Raw genomic sequence first — 14,897 nt, forward strand, 5'->3', positions numbered from 1 at the left:
TGATTCTAAGCAATATTGTGCTGCTATTTTTATTGACCTGGCCAAAGCTGTTGATATGGTAGACCATTCCATTCTTGTGGGCTGGCTAAGGAGTATTGGTGTCTTTGAGGGGTCTTTGGCCTGGTTTGCTAACTACCTCTCTCAAAGAGTGCAATTTATAAAGTCAGAAAATCTGCTGTCTTAGCCACTGCTTGTCACCAACGGAGTACCCCAAGGCTCGATCCTAGGCCCCACGCTCTTCTCAATTTACATCAACATAGCTCAGGCAGTAGGAAGCTCTCTCATCCATTTATGTGCAGGTGATAGTCTTCCACTCAGCTGGCCCCTCCCCGGATTTTGTGTTAAATGCTCTACAACAAAGCTTTCTTAGTGTCCAAGCTTTCTCTGCCCTTAACCTTGTTCTGAACACCTCCAAAACAAAGGTCATGTGGTTTGGTAAGAAGAATGCCCCTCTTCCTACAGGTGTGATTACTACCTCTGAGGGTTTAGCGCTTGAGGTAGTCACCTCATACAAGTACTTGGGAGTATGGCTAGACGGTGCACTGTCCTTCTCTCAGAACATATCAAAGCTGCAGGCTAAAGTTACATCTAGACTTAGTTAACTCTATCGTAATCGCTCCTCTTTCACCCCAGCTGCCAAACTAACCCTGATTCAGAGGACCATCCTACCCATGCTAGATTACGGAGACATAATTTATAGATCGGCAGGTAAGGGTGCTCTCGAGTGGCTAGATGTTCTTTACCATTCTGCCATCAGATTTGCCACCAATGCTCCCTACTGTAGCCCTCATCCTCCACATACAACACCCGTTCTGCTAGTCACTTCTGTTAAGTGTCCCCAAAGCACATACATCCCTTGGTCGCTCTCTTCATTCAAAGACTCAATCATGGACACTCTTACTGACAGTTGTGGCTGCTTTGTGTGATGTATTGTTGTCTCTACCTTATTGACCTTTGTGCTGTTGTCTGTGCCCAATAATGTTTGTACCTGGTTTTGTGTTGCTACCATGTTGTGTTGCTGCCATGCTGTGTTGCTGCCATGCTGTGTTGCTGCCATGCTGTGTTGCTACCATGTTGTGTTGCTGCCATGCTGTGTTGCTACCATGTTGTGTTGCTGCCATGCTGTGTTGCTGCCATGCTGTGTTGCTGCCATGCTGTGTTGCTGCCATGTTGTGTTGCTGCCTTGCTGTGTTGCTGCCATGCTGTGTTGCTACCATGCTGTGTTGCTGCCATGCTGTGTTGCTGCCTTGCTGCCTTGCTGTGTTGCTGCCATGCTGTGTTGCTGCCATGTTGTGTTCCTGCCATGCTGTGTTGCTGCCATGCTGTGTTGTCTTATTGGTCACTTGTTATGTGGTGTTGTCTCTCTTTTTGTGATGTGTGTGTGTGTGTGTGTGTTGTGTGTGTGTGTGTGTGATGTGTGTGTGTGTGTGTGATGTGTGTTGTCCTATATTTATATTTATATTTATTTATTTTTTGAATCCCAGGTCCCTGTCCCCCACAGGAGGCCTTTTGGTAAAAGTATTCCCCATTTGTAATGAACTGACTTACCTAGCTAAAGAAGGCCCAGATGCCCTAGCGGGGGGCCAGATTCCTCAGTACCTAGTGGTGCTGTTCTTCCTTACCAGTTTTCCTGTTGTTCTTCCTGGGAGGCACTGAGCTCTTTCTGTTTGGTTTGGGTTTCTTCGCTGCTCCACCTGCCTGCTGTTCCTTCTGACGCTTGTGACTGGCAGACACTGGAAGGTGAAGACGGGAAGGACAGGGGAGACTTGAGTGAAAGTGTATAAACAAACAAAGCCTGTCAAACATCTCCAAACTAAAATGGAAAGAGGAACAAGAGTAGTCAATATCTGCTAAGCTTTCTATCACTTTAACTAGATGTGAACTTTTAATCAAAATTTTGGATCCTTAACGTTAAAAAAAAAAAAATCCAAAACAGAAAAACAATGTTTTTTTTTTTCCTTCACATTAAAATCACAGTGCAGTAATCACAAAACATATTTTCTGTGTTGTAGCCTAACTAGACAACAGGCTATAAAGGCCATGGGAAAGTTGGGTCATTTAAATAAAACCAGAAGAGGTGAACTTTACGCTAAACTGGTGAATTTGCCAGGGATGCAAGACAGATTACCAAGACATATGTGTACGGTTCTGCCTGCCCCCTCTCCATCCCTCGCCTGTTGCAAAACATTTCTTAAATGGAGCGAAACGGGGAGTAACATGTAACTCTTTAAACTGTTGCTTTTTATATTTTTAAGTATAAATCCACTACGTGACCAAAAGTATGCGGACACCTGCTCGTTGAACATTTCATTCCAAAATCATGGGCATTAATATGGGCATTAATATGGAGTTGGTCCCCCCCCTTTTGCTGCTATTACAGCCTCCACTCTTCTGGGAAGGATTTCCATTAGATGTTGGAACATTGCTGCGGGGACTTGCTTCCGTTCAGCCTCAAGAGCATTAGTGAGGTCGGGCGATTAGGTCTGGCTCGTAGTCGGCGTACCAATTCATCCCAAAGGTGTTTGATGGGGTTGAGGTCAGGGCTCTGTGCAGGCCAGTCAAGTTCTTCCACAACAATCTAAACAAATCACTTCCGTATGGACCTCTCTTTGTGCACGGGGGCGTTGTCATGCTGGAACAGGAAAGGGCTTTCACCAAACTGTTGCCACAATGTTGGAAGCACAGAATCGTCTAGAACGTCATTGTATGTTGTAGCGTCAATATTTCCCTTCACTGGAACTAAGGGGCCCGAAGCATGACAAACAGCCCCAGACCATTATTCCTCCTCCACCAAACTTTACAGTTGGCACTATGCATTGGGGCATTCTCCTGGCATCTGCCAAACACAGATTTGTCTGTCGGACTGACAGATAGTGAAGTGTGATTCATCACTTCCACTGCTCCAGAGTCCAATAGCGGTGAGCTTTACACCACCCCTGCCGACGCTTGGCATTGCGCATGGTGATCTTAGGCTTGTGTGCTGCTGCTCGGCCATGGAAACCCATTTCATGAAGCTCCAGACAAACAGTTCTTGTGGTGACGTTGCTTCCAGATGCAGTTTGGAACTCGGTAGTAAGTTCTACACACTTCAGCACTCGGTGGTCCCGTTCTGTGACCTTCTGTGACCTTGACCACTACGCAGCTGAGCAGTTGTTGCTCCTACACGTTTCCACTTAACAATCACAGCACTTAAAGTTGACCGGGGCAGCTCTAGCAGGGCCGAGATTTGACCAAACTGCCTTGTGGCATCCTATGACGGTGCCACATTTGAAAGTCACTGAGCTCTTCAGTAAGGCCATCTTACAGCAAATGTTTGTCTATGGAGATTGCATGGATGTGTGCTCTATTTATACACCTGTCAGTAACGGGTGTGGCTGAAACAGCCGAATCTACTAATTTGAAGGTGTGTGTGTGTGTGTGCGCACACAGTGCATTTGGAAAGTATTCGGCCCCCTTGACTTTTTACACATTTTGTTACATTAGTCTTTATTCTAAAATGGATTAAATTGGAAAAAAACTATCTACACACACACTACCCCATAATGACAAAGAGAAAACAAATGTATTAATAATAAAATGTTCAAGTCTGGGCTCTGGCTGGTCCACTCAAGGACATTCAGAGACTTGTCCCTAAGCCACTCCTGCTTTGTCTTGGCTGTGTGCTTAGGGTCGTTGTCCTGTTGGAAGGTGAACCTTCGCCCCAGTCTAAGTTCCTGAGTGCTCTGGAGTAGGTTTTCATCAAGGATCTCTCTGTACTTTGCTCCGTTCATCTATCCCTCGATCCTGACTAGTCTCACAGTCCCTGCTGCTGAAAAACATCCCCACAGCATGATGCTGCCACCACCATGCTTCACCTTAGGGATGGTGCCAGGTTTCCTCCAGACGTGATGCTTGGCATTCAGGCCAAAGGGTTCAATCTTGGTTTCATCAGACCAGAGAATCTTGTTTCTCATTTCTCTGACTCCTCTAGGTGCCTTTTGGCAAACTCCAAGCGGGCTGTCATGTGCCTTTTACTGATGAGTGGCTTTCGTGTGGCCACTCTACCATAAAGGCCTGATTGGTGGAGTGCTGCAGAGATGGTTGTCCTTCTGGAAGGTTCTCCACAGAGGAAGTCTGGAGCTCTGTCAGAGTCACCATCGGGTTCTTGGTCACCTCCCTGACCAAGGCCCTTCTCGCCCCGATTGCTCAGTTTGGCCGGGCGGCCAGCTCTAGGAAGAGCCTTGGTGGTTCCAAACTTATTCCATTTAAGAATGATGGAGGCCACTGTTCTTGGGGACCTTCAATGCTGCAGAAACATTTTTGGGGTATTGGTCCCTTTCCCCAGATCTGTGCCTCGACACAATCCTGTCTTCGACCTCCATGGCTTGGTTTTTGCTCTGACATGCACTGTCAACTGTGGGACCTTTTTATTGACAGGTGTGTGCCTTCCCAAATCATGTCCAATCAATTGAATTTACCACAGGTAGAGTGTTGGAGGCTATTTTAACACTGGAGTGATAGATGTGCAGAAGATGAATGTGCAAGTAGAGATACTGGGGTGCAAAGGAGCAAAATAAATCAAATAAATAATAGTATGGGGATGAGGTAGTTGGAGGGCTATTTACAGATGTGCTATGTGCAGTGATCTGTGAGCTGCTCTGACAGCTGGTGCTTAAAGCGAGGAAAGGGGTGGTATACAGAAGAAAGCCCTATTTGGTAAAAGACCAAGTCCATATTACGGCAACAACAGCTCAAATAAGCAAAGAGAAACGACAGTCCATCGTTACTTTAACACATGAAGGTCAGTCAATCTGGCCAGAAATGTGAATAGTTTCTTCAGGTGCAGTCGCAAAAACCATCAAGCGCTATGATGAAACTGGCTCTCATGAGGACCGCCACAGGAAAGGAAGACCCAGAGTACCTCTGCTGCAGAGGATGTTCATTAGTCACCAGCCTCAGAAATTGCAACCCAAAGGAGGAGGACCCAGAGTTGCCTTCAGAGTTCAAGTAACAGACTCATCTCGACATCAACTGTTCAGAGGAGACTGCGTGAATCGGGCCTTCATGGTCGAATTGCTGCAAAGAAACCACTACTAAAGGACACCAATAAGAAGAAGAGACTTGTTTGGGCCAAGAAATACGAGCAATGGACATTAGACCGGTGGAAATCTGTCCTTTGGTCTGATGAGTCCAAATTTGAGATTTTTGGTTCCAACCGCCATGTCTTTGTGAGACGCAGAGTAGGTGAACAAATGATCTCCGCATGTGTGGTTCCCACCGTGAAGCATGGAGGAGGAGGAGGTGTGGGGGTGCTTTGCTGGTGACACTAATTTATTTCGAATTCAAGGTACACTTAACTAATTTGTAGACCATACAGTGAAATGCTTACAAGCCCTTAACCAACAATGTAGTTTTAAGAAGAAAACATTTATAAAAGAAAACAGAAAAATAACATAATTAAAGAGCAACAATAAAATAACTAATGAGGCTATATACAGGGGGTACAGAGTCGAGGTAATATGTAGGTAAAGAAACAGAGTAGCAGCAGTGTAAAAATGGGGGTGGGGGGGGACAATGCAAATAGTCCAGGTAGGCACTTGATTAACTTTTCAGGAGTCTTATGGCTTGGGGGTAGAAGCTGTTAAGTCTTCTGGACCTAGACTTGGTGTTCCGGTACCACTTGCAGTGTGGTAGCAGAGAGAACAGTCTATGACTAGGGTGGCTGGAGTCTTTTGCAATTTTTTGGAGGGGCCTTCCTCTGACACCGCCTGGTATACAAGTCCTGGATGGCAGGAAGCTTGGCCCCAGTGATGCACTGGGCCGTACGCAGTACCCTCTGCAGTGCCTTGCGGTCGGAGGCCGAGCAGTTAACATACCAGGCGGTGAAGCAACCAGTCAGGATGCTCAAGATGGCGCAGCTGTAGAACCTTTTGAGGACCCATGCCAAATTTTCAGTTTCCTGAGGGGGAATAGGTATTGTGGTACCCTCTTCATGACTGGCTTGGTGTTTTTTGAACCATGATAGTTTGTTGGCGATGTGGACACCAAGGAACTTGAAGCTCTCAACCTGCTCCACTACAGCCCAGTCGATGAGAATGGAGGCATGCTTGGTCCTCCTTTTCCTGTAGTCCACAATGTCATTTGTCTTGATCGTGTTGAGTTGGGTTGTTATCCTGGCACCTCCTATAGTCTCATCTTTGTCGGTCATCAGGCCTACCACTGTCATCGGTAAACTTAAGGATGGTGTTGAAGTCGTGCTTGGCCGTGCAGTCATTTTGAGGGCACTATGGATTTCGAACGGTGAGCTGTAATCAATGAATAATCTCTCGTAGGTGTTCTTTTTGTCCAGGAGTGAAAGGGCAGTGTGGACTGCAATAGAGATTGCATCATCTGTGGGGCGGTTTGCAAATTGGATTGGGTCTAGTGTTTCTGGGATAATGGTGTTGTGAGCCATGACCAGCTTTTCAAAGCAATTCATGGCTACAAATGTGAGTGCTACAGGTCGGTAGTCATTTTGGTAGGTTACCTTGGTGTTCTTGGGCACAGGGGCTATGGTGGTCTCCTTGAAACATGTTGGTATTACAGACTCAGTCAGGGACAGGTTGACCAGCGCAGGTTGGTCAGCGCATGCTCGGAGTACACGTCCTGGTAATCCGTCTGGCCCTGCGGCCTTGTGAATGTTGACTTGTTTAAAGGTCTTACATCGGCTACGGAGAACGTGATCACAGTCGTCCGGAACAGCTGATGCTCGTTTCAGTGTTACTTGCCTCGAAGCGAGCATAGAAGTCATTTCGCTCGTCTGGTGTCACTGGGTAGCTTGTGGCTGTGCTTAGCCTTTGTAGTCTGTAATGGTTTGTAAGCCGGTGTAGTACGACTCAATCTTAGTCCTGTATTGACGCTTTGCCTGTTTGATGGTTGGTCGGAGGGCATAGCGGGATTTCTTATAGGCTTCCTGGTTAGAGTCCCGCTCCTTAAAAGCGGCAGCTCTACCCTTTAGCTCAGTGTGGATGTTGCCTGTAATCCATGGCTTCTGGTTGGGGTATGTACGTACAGTCACTGTGGGGATGACGTTATGGATGCACTTATTGATGAAGCCAGTGACTGATGTGGTGTACTCCTCAATGCCATCGGAAGAATCCTGGAACATATTCCAGTCTGTGATAGCAAAACAGTCCTGTAGCTTAGCACTTCCTTATTGAGCGAGTCACTTGTACTTCCTGCTTTAGTTTTTGCTTGTAAGCAGGAATCAGGAGAACCAAATTATGGTCAGATAGGGAGAGCTTTGTACCCATCTGTTTTGTGGAATAAAGCCGGTGTTACAGATTAGATTGCCCAACTCAGAAATGCTGCTGTCTCTCCAGTCAGGTCTGGTTCATTTAACAGACGGACAGGCTGACGATATTGTGAGGCTACTACAGTTGTCCATGTCTCTTTAATGACGTTCTTATTCGCACAAACGTGTTGGAACATGACATTAATGTTGGACATGCTGCCCCTATCAAGCATCACCCATATCGTGTCAATGCTTCTAAGAGGAAGATAATGAGGGATGAAGTGAAATATTTGTTGGAAAATGACCTGGCTGGAACGCCAAGTTCAAGCCCTTGGAGTTCTCCTTGCATTCTGGCTCCTAAACCAGATGGTACGTCCAGGTTATGTACGGATTATCGAAAGGTCAATTCTGTCACACTGCCAGATTCGTTCCCGTTACCCAGACTAGACGACTGTATCGACACCGTTGGTGCTGCTACTTATGTAGGTAGCTTGACACTGCCAAAGCACTCATGTAATACCCCTGTACTTGCTGCTCCGGATTTTGAACAAGCGTTTAAACTTGAGGTAGATGCTAGTGCCAGAGGGGCTGGTGCTGTATTTTTCACGTAAATTTAACAAATGTCAGGCTAACTATGCCACCATCGAACAAGAAGCTCTAGCTTTGTTGTTAACTCTGCAATACTTTGAAGTTTATATTGGTTCTAGTACCTGTGATCGTATTTACTGATCATAACCCCTTAGTGTTTCTCCACCGGATGTACAACCAGAACCAGCGTTGGGCGCTTATTGTGCAGAATTATAATTTGGAGATCTGCCACAAAAAGGGTTCTGAAAATGTATTGGCAGATGCTTGGTCTCGGCTCGTGTTAAAAAAAACTAAAATGATGCTTTGTGTGTTTCGTCAGGTTGCCTTTATTTATCTTGTAAATATTATTTGTAAATATTCTTTGTAAATATTCTTTGGTCGCATTCCCCCCTAGGGTTGCTCTTTTAAGGGTGGCAGTGTTACGGATACAGGTATCCTGTGTGTTTCTTTTCTCTCCTTCTCACCTCACAGGTGACAATCATCATTCCCCAATCAGAAGACACCTGCTCCTCTTCCCTCAACCAATCACAGCCCTTTCCCTTGGTTTAAAAACCCCAGTCAGTTGTTTTCTCTAAAGTTCAATCTCACTCTCTGTAGCTCAATCCCTCTGTCATTCAATCTCTCTGTGTCCCCATCTCTCTTTCTATTTGTATGCTCCCGCCCTCTTTTGTTTTTGCACCTACATGTCACTTTGTCCGGTATCCTGTGAGTATTGTTGCGGTGCATGTTTGATGGAGGGAAAACGGGGGTACCAAGACAAGTCGCCCATGGGCATACATTACCCGTAGGAATACTTTGACTTAGTACCCTAGTTAGAACTGGGCGGACCACCCACTGTATTGTTGGTTAGTTAGCTAGCTGTTATTGCAATAGGCTAGTCTAGCTATTTAGAACTGGGCGGACCACCCACTGTATTGTTGGTTAGTTAGCTAGCTGTTATTGAGGTAGGCTAGCTTAGGGGTGTTTTTGGATTATTGTTTCTTTCCTTGGGTCCAGCTCAGCCCCTCTTCCCGCCCCCCTTTACCATGTGTTTTAAAAATAAACCTTTAGTGTTTGACGGTAAATTTAAGTTGTCTGTGGTTTTTTGTTCTCACTGTTCCTTTCCACTATTATAATTTATGTTACGGGTCTCCTTTCCATCCCCCCCTAGACTGCAGGGCCAAAGGGATTCATTGGATAGAAAACACTTTGAAGTTTCTAAAACTGTTACAATAAAAAGGGATTCGTAACAGCCGGTCTAGAGTTTTTATAATTTTTTCTCCCCTCTGGTTGCACATGTGACATGCTGGTAGAAATTAGGTCAAATGGATTTAAGTTTCCCTGCATTAAAGTTCCCGGCAAATAGGAGCGCCTCTTCTGGATGAGCGATTTCTTGTTTGCTTATGGCCTTATACAGCTCGTTGAGTGTGACGTTAGTGCCAGCATCAGCTTGTGGTGGCAATGAAAAATATAGATAAACTCTCTTGGTAAATAGTGTGGTCTACAGCTTATCATGAGATACTCTACCTCAGGTGAGCAAAACCTCGAGACTTCCATAATATTAGCTTTTGTGCACCAGCTGTTATTTACAAATAGACACAGACCGACACCCCTTGTCTTACCAGAGGCAGCTGTTCGATCTTGCCGATGGAAAGAAAACACAGCCAGCTGTATGTTATACATGTCGTCGTTCAGCCACGACTCGGTGAAACATAAGATATTCGTTTAATGTCCCGTTGGTAGGATAGTCTTGATCGGATCTCATCCATCTTATTATCCAATGATTGCACGTTGGCTAATATGACTGATGGTAGAGGCAGGTTACCCACTGACCGTCGGATCCTTACAAGGCGCCCTGACATCTGTCTCTTCTTCATGTGAATGACGGGGATTTGGGCCTTGTTGGGTGTCTGGAGTAAATCCTTCACGTCCAACTCGTTAAAGAAAAAAAACTTTGTCCAGTACGAGGTGAGTAATCTCTGTCCTGATATCTAGAAGCTCTTTTCGGTCATAAGAGACGATGGCAGAAACATTATGTATAAAATAAGTTACAAATAACGTGAAAACACACAATAGCACAATTGGTCAGGTGCCCGTAAAACGGCAGCCATCTCCTCCGGCGCCATGGGGCATGTCCACCACAGCATTCTGCAGAGATACGCCATCCCATCTGGTTTGCACTTAGTGGGACTATCATTTGTTTTTCAACAGGACAATGACCCAACACACCTCCAGGCTGTGTAAGGGCTATTTGACCAAGAAGGAGAGTGATGGAGTGCTGCATCAGATGATCTGGCCTCCACAATGACCTGACCTCAACCCAATTTAGATGATTTGGGATGAGTTGGACTACAGAGTGAAGGAAAAGCTGCCAACAAGCGCTCAGCATATGTGGGAACTCCTTCAACTTTTGGGAAAGCATTCCAGGTGAAGCTGGTTGAGAGAGTGCAAAGCTGTCTACTTTGAAAAATCTCAAATATAAAATACATTTTGAGGGAGATATAAGTCTCCAACTTCAGTGATTTTTGCAGTTCGTTCCAGTCATTGGCAGCAGAGAACTGGAAGGAAAGTCAGCCAAAGCAGGTGTTAGCTTTGGGGATGACCAGTGAAATATACCTGCTGGAGAGCGTGCTACGGGTGGGTACTACATATGTGTTATTTCATAGTTTTGATGTCTTCACTATTATTCTACAATGTAGAAAATAATAAAATAAAGAAACCCTTGAACGAGTAGGTGTGTCCAAACTTGACTGGTACTGTATAATAAATAAAAATGAGAAAATCGTCCATTGGATTACCAGTTGCCCATCCATGCTCTAGAGGTGTTGAAAGCAGAGAGACAGTGCGCATAAATTTTAGGAGCAAAATGTTTGCGGTAATCAAGCCAGAACCACTCATTTTCCAGGTGCACAGCAAAATATTTAGGCATATATATATATATGAGCAAAATAGTGGCTCTGTAGAGCTCTGGTAAGAGTAATTTATCTGAACTGCCAAGGACTCCGGTAACTTAAAGCCATTTCATTACATGAAGTAGGTCTGGATGGAGAATAAATCCTCGGTACAGATATACCTGCCATTTCATTAATTTAACACTAATATTCCTGATTTGGTTTAGGCCCTCGCACCCATAACTATTCAGATCTGAAGATTTCTCTGCCATATCACAAAGAAGCCTGACGGCTGACCTGTAGGAGGAGGAGCAGCCAGTTCCTTACGTTTTGGCTTTGTGTTCATTGTTGTCGTACCGATTTGAACTCCAGACTGCAGGTAGAGTTGGAGTGGCTGTGAGAGGAGGACGGGGGGCTACCTGGACCGTCTGGGAGGAAGGGGGGATCCTTCCCCCACATGGTGTTGCTCCTGGTCTGAACAAGAAGGCTTTACTGATCCGTATGAGACGGAAATTGTTCTTCTGCTGTACAATGTCCCTTCCAATAGATATGAACACACACACACACACACACACACACACACACACACACACACACACACACACACACACACACACACACACACACACACACACACACACACACACACACACACACACACATTTGCTTGGAGATGTTGGTGCAGTCGGACATGGGATTCGAACCGGCAACCATCCAGTTGCTGGGCCTGCTTCTCTAACCACTAGGCATCTCAAATTCAAAATCTAGACCTCAAGCCAGTTCCACTACTAGTTTTTCATTCTTCTCCTCTAATCAGGGACTAATGGACTTGGGACACCAGGTGGGTCTAATGGACTTGGGACACCAGGTGGGTCTAATGGACTTGGGACACCAGGTGGGTCTAATGGACTTGGGACACCAGGTGGGTCTAATGGACTTGGCCACCAGGTGGGTCTAATGGACTTGGGACACCAGGTGGGTCTAATGGACTTGGGACACCAGGTGGGTCTAATGGACTTGGGACACCAGGTGGGTCTAATGGACTTGGGACACCAGGTGGGTCTAATGGACTTGGGACAGCAGGTGGGTCTAATGGACTTGGGACAGCAGGTGGGACTAATGGACTTGGGACACCAGGTGGGTCTAATGGACTTGGGACACCAGGTGGGTCTAATGGACTTGGGACACCAGGTGGGTCTAATGGACTTGGGACACCAGGTGGGTCTAATGGACTTGGGACACCAGGTGGGTCTAATGGACTTGGGACACCAGGTGGGACTAATGGACTTGGGACACCAGGTGGGTCTAATGGACTTGGGACACCAGGTGGGTCTAATGGACTTGGGACACCAGGTGGGACTAATGGACTTGGGACACCAGGTGGGTCTAATGGACTTGGGACACCAGGTGGGTCTAATGGACTTGGGACACCAGGTGGGTCTAATGGACTTGGGACACCAGGTGGGTCTAATGGACTTGGGACACCAGGTGGGTCTAATGGACTTGGGACAGCAGGTGGGTCTAATGGACTTGGGACAGCAGGTGGGTCTAATGGACTTGGGACAGCAGGTGGGTCTAATGGACTTGGGACAGCAGGTGGGTCTAATGGACTTGGGACAGCAGGTTGGTCTAATGGACTTGGGACAGCAGGTGGGTCTAATGGACTTGGGACAGCAGGTGGGTCTAATGGACTTGGGACACCAGGTGGGTCTAATGGACTTGGGACACCAGGTGGGTCTAATGGACTTGGGACACCAGGTGGGTCTAATGGACTTGGGACACCAGGTGGGTCTAATGGACTTGGGACACCAGGTGGGTCTAATGGACTTGGGACACCAGGTGGGTCTAATGGACTTGGGACACCAGGTGGGTCTAATGGACTTGGGACACCAGGTGGGTCTAATGGACTTGGGACACCAGGTGGGTCTAATGGACTTGGGACAGCAGGTGGGTCTAATGGACTTGGGACAGCAGGTGGGACTAATGGACTTGGGACAGCAGGTGGGTCTAAATCGTGATTTAGGTAGAACAGTGGAGCAGCAGTAGTACCGACCTCTTCTTCAGCTTCACATTGATCTACATACGTGCGTGTGATTGGCTAGAGTTTCTGGAGAAGGGGACACCTTTAGGTAACATGACACACGTTACCATAACATGACAAATAGCAACGTTCAACAAAGGGGGTGATAGAGATTTTCCTGTTGTGGGTTCGATTCCCACGGGGGGACCAGTACGGGGAAGAAGAAGAAAGAAAAAAAAATGTATGAAATGTCAAGAATTCACTACTGTAAGTCGCTCTGGATAAGAGCGTCTGCTAAAACGACTGAAATGTAAATGTTGAAAACATTTAAGCTAATATGAAAGAAAACCAATTGCATATTTAAATAATAGTTTGGCCGACATGTAATGAAAGTTTAGGTTTTACCTGACCTTGTTTTGTGTGGTTTCGTTTGTTCACCAGCAGCTTGCTAGCTAACTGACTAAAAACAGCAAGCTAGCTAGCCTTTTAGCTTCCCACAGCTCTCCCATGTAAAATAATACGATTTATAAATCATTTGGACGGGCAAATATTCTTATAGCCTACTCGCCAGCGTAAGCTACAACATTATCCCAGTTTAATATGCTGCTTTAACGTATTCACTCCCATAAGGACATTTGAGGAGAAAAGGCTACCAGCTGTTAACCGTGTAGTTATTACTACAAAAAAAATCACTTTTGGGGGGAATCTACTGTCTCCAGATCTACTGTCTCCATATCTACTGTCTCTAGATCTACTGTCTCTAGATACAGATCTGCCTCCAGATCTACTGTCTCCAGATCTACTGCCTCCAGATCTACTGCCTCCAGATCTACTGTCTCTAGATCTACTGTCTCCAGATCTACTGTCTCCAGATCTACTGTCTCCAGATCTACTGTCTCCATATCTACTGTCTCTAGATCTACTGTCTCTAGATCTACTGTCTCCAGATCTACTGTCTCCAGATACAGATCTACTGTCTCCAGATCTACTGTCTCTAGATCTACTGTCTCTAGATCTACTGTCTCCAGATACAGATCTGTCTCCAGATCTACTGCCTCCATATCTACTGTCTCCAGATCTACTGTCTCCAGATACAGATCTGTCTCCAGATCTACTGTCTCCAGATACAGATCTACTGTCTCCAGATACAGATCTACTGTCTCCAGATACAGATCTGTCTCCAGATCTACTGTCTCTAGATCTACTGTCTCTAGATCTACTGTCTCCAGATCTACTGTCTCTAGATCTACTGCCTCCATATCTACTGTCTCCAGATCTACTGTCTCCAGATCTACTGTCTCCAGATCTACTGTCTCCAGATCTACTGTCTCCAGATCTACTGTCTCCAGATCTACTGTCTCTAGATCTACTGTCTCCAGATCTACTGTCTCCAGATCTACTGTCTCCAGATACAGATCTGCCTCCATATCTACTGTCTCTAGATCTACTGTCTCCAGATCTACTGTCTCCATATCTACTGTCTCCAGATCTACTGTCTCTAGATCTACTGTCTCTAGATCTACTGTCTCTAGATCTACTGTCTCCAGATCTACTGTCTCCAGATCTACTGTCTCCAGATACAGATCTACTGTCTCCAGATCTACTGTCTCTAGATCTACTGTCTCTAGATCTACTGTCTCCAGATACAGATCTGTCTCCAGATCTACTGCCTCCATATCTACTGTCTCCAGATCTACTGTCTCCAGATACAGATCTGTCTCCAGATCTACTGTCTCCAGATCTACTGTCTCCAGATACAGATCTACTGTCTCCAGATACAGATCTACTGTCTCCAGATACAGATCTACTGTCTCCAGATACAGATCTGTCTCCAGATCTACTGTCTCTAGATCTACTGTCTCCAGATCTACTGTCTCTAGATCTACTGCCTCCATATCTACTGTCTCCAGATCTACTGTCTCCAGATCTACTGTCTCCAGATCTACTGTCTCCAGATCTACTGTCTCCAGATCTACTGTCTCCAGATCTACTGTCTCTAGATCTACTGTCTCCAGATCTACTGTCTCCAGATCTACTGTCTCTAGATCTACTGTCTCCAGATACAGATCTGCCTCCATATCTACTGTCTCTAGATCTACTGTCTCCAGATCTACTGCCTCCAGATCTACTGTCTCCAGATACAGATCTGCCTCCAGATCTACTGTCT

General features: G+C 45.9%; 1 protein-coding gene across 2 annotated transcripts in view; it reads right to left on the minus strand.

Moving 5' to 3' along the window:
* LOC106590004 (AT-rich interactive domain-containing protein 4B) overlaps positions 1–14,897 on the minus strand; it is a 202,320-nt gene that overhangs the window by 17,435 nt on the left and 169,988 nt on the right. For both annotated transcript variants that reach the window (XM_082970601.1, XM_082970600.1), the window contains one exon: positions 1,623–1,733. In XM_082970601.1, the coding sequence (XP_082826727.1) occupies positions 1,623–1,733 (111 nt within the window). The remainder of the gene's footprint in view (positions 1–1,622; positions 1,734–14,897) is intronic.

This window comes from Salmo salar, chromosome 28, assembly GCF_965601325.2.
Source record: "Salmo salar chromosome 28, fSalSal1, whole genome shotgun sequence".
In the NCBI taxonomy this organism is placed as follows: Eukaryota; Metazoa; Chordata; class Actinopteri; order Salmoniformes; family Salmonidae; genus Salmo; species Salmo salar.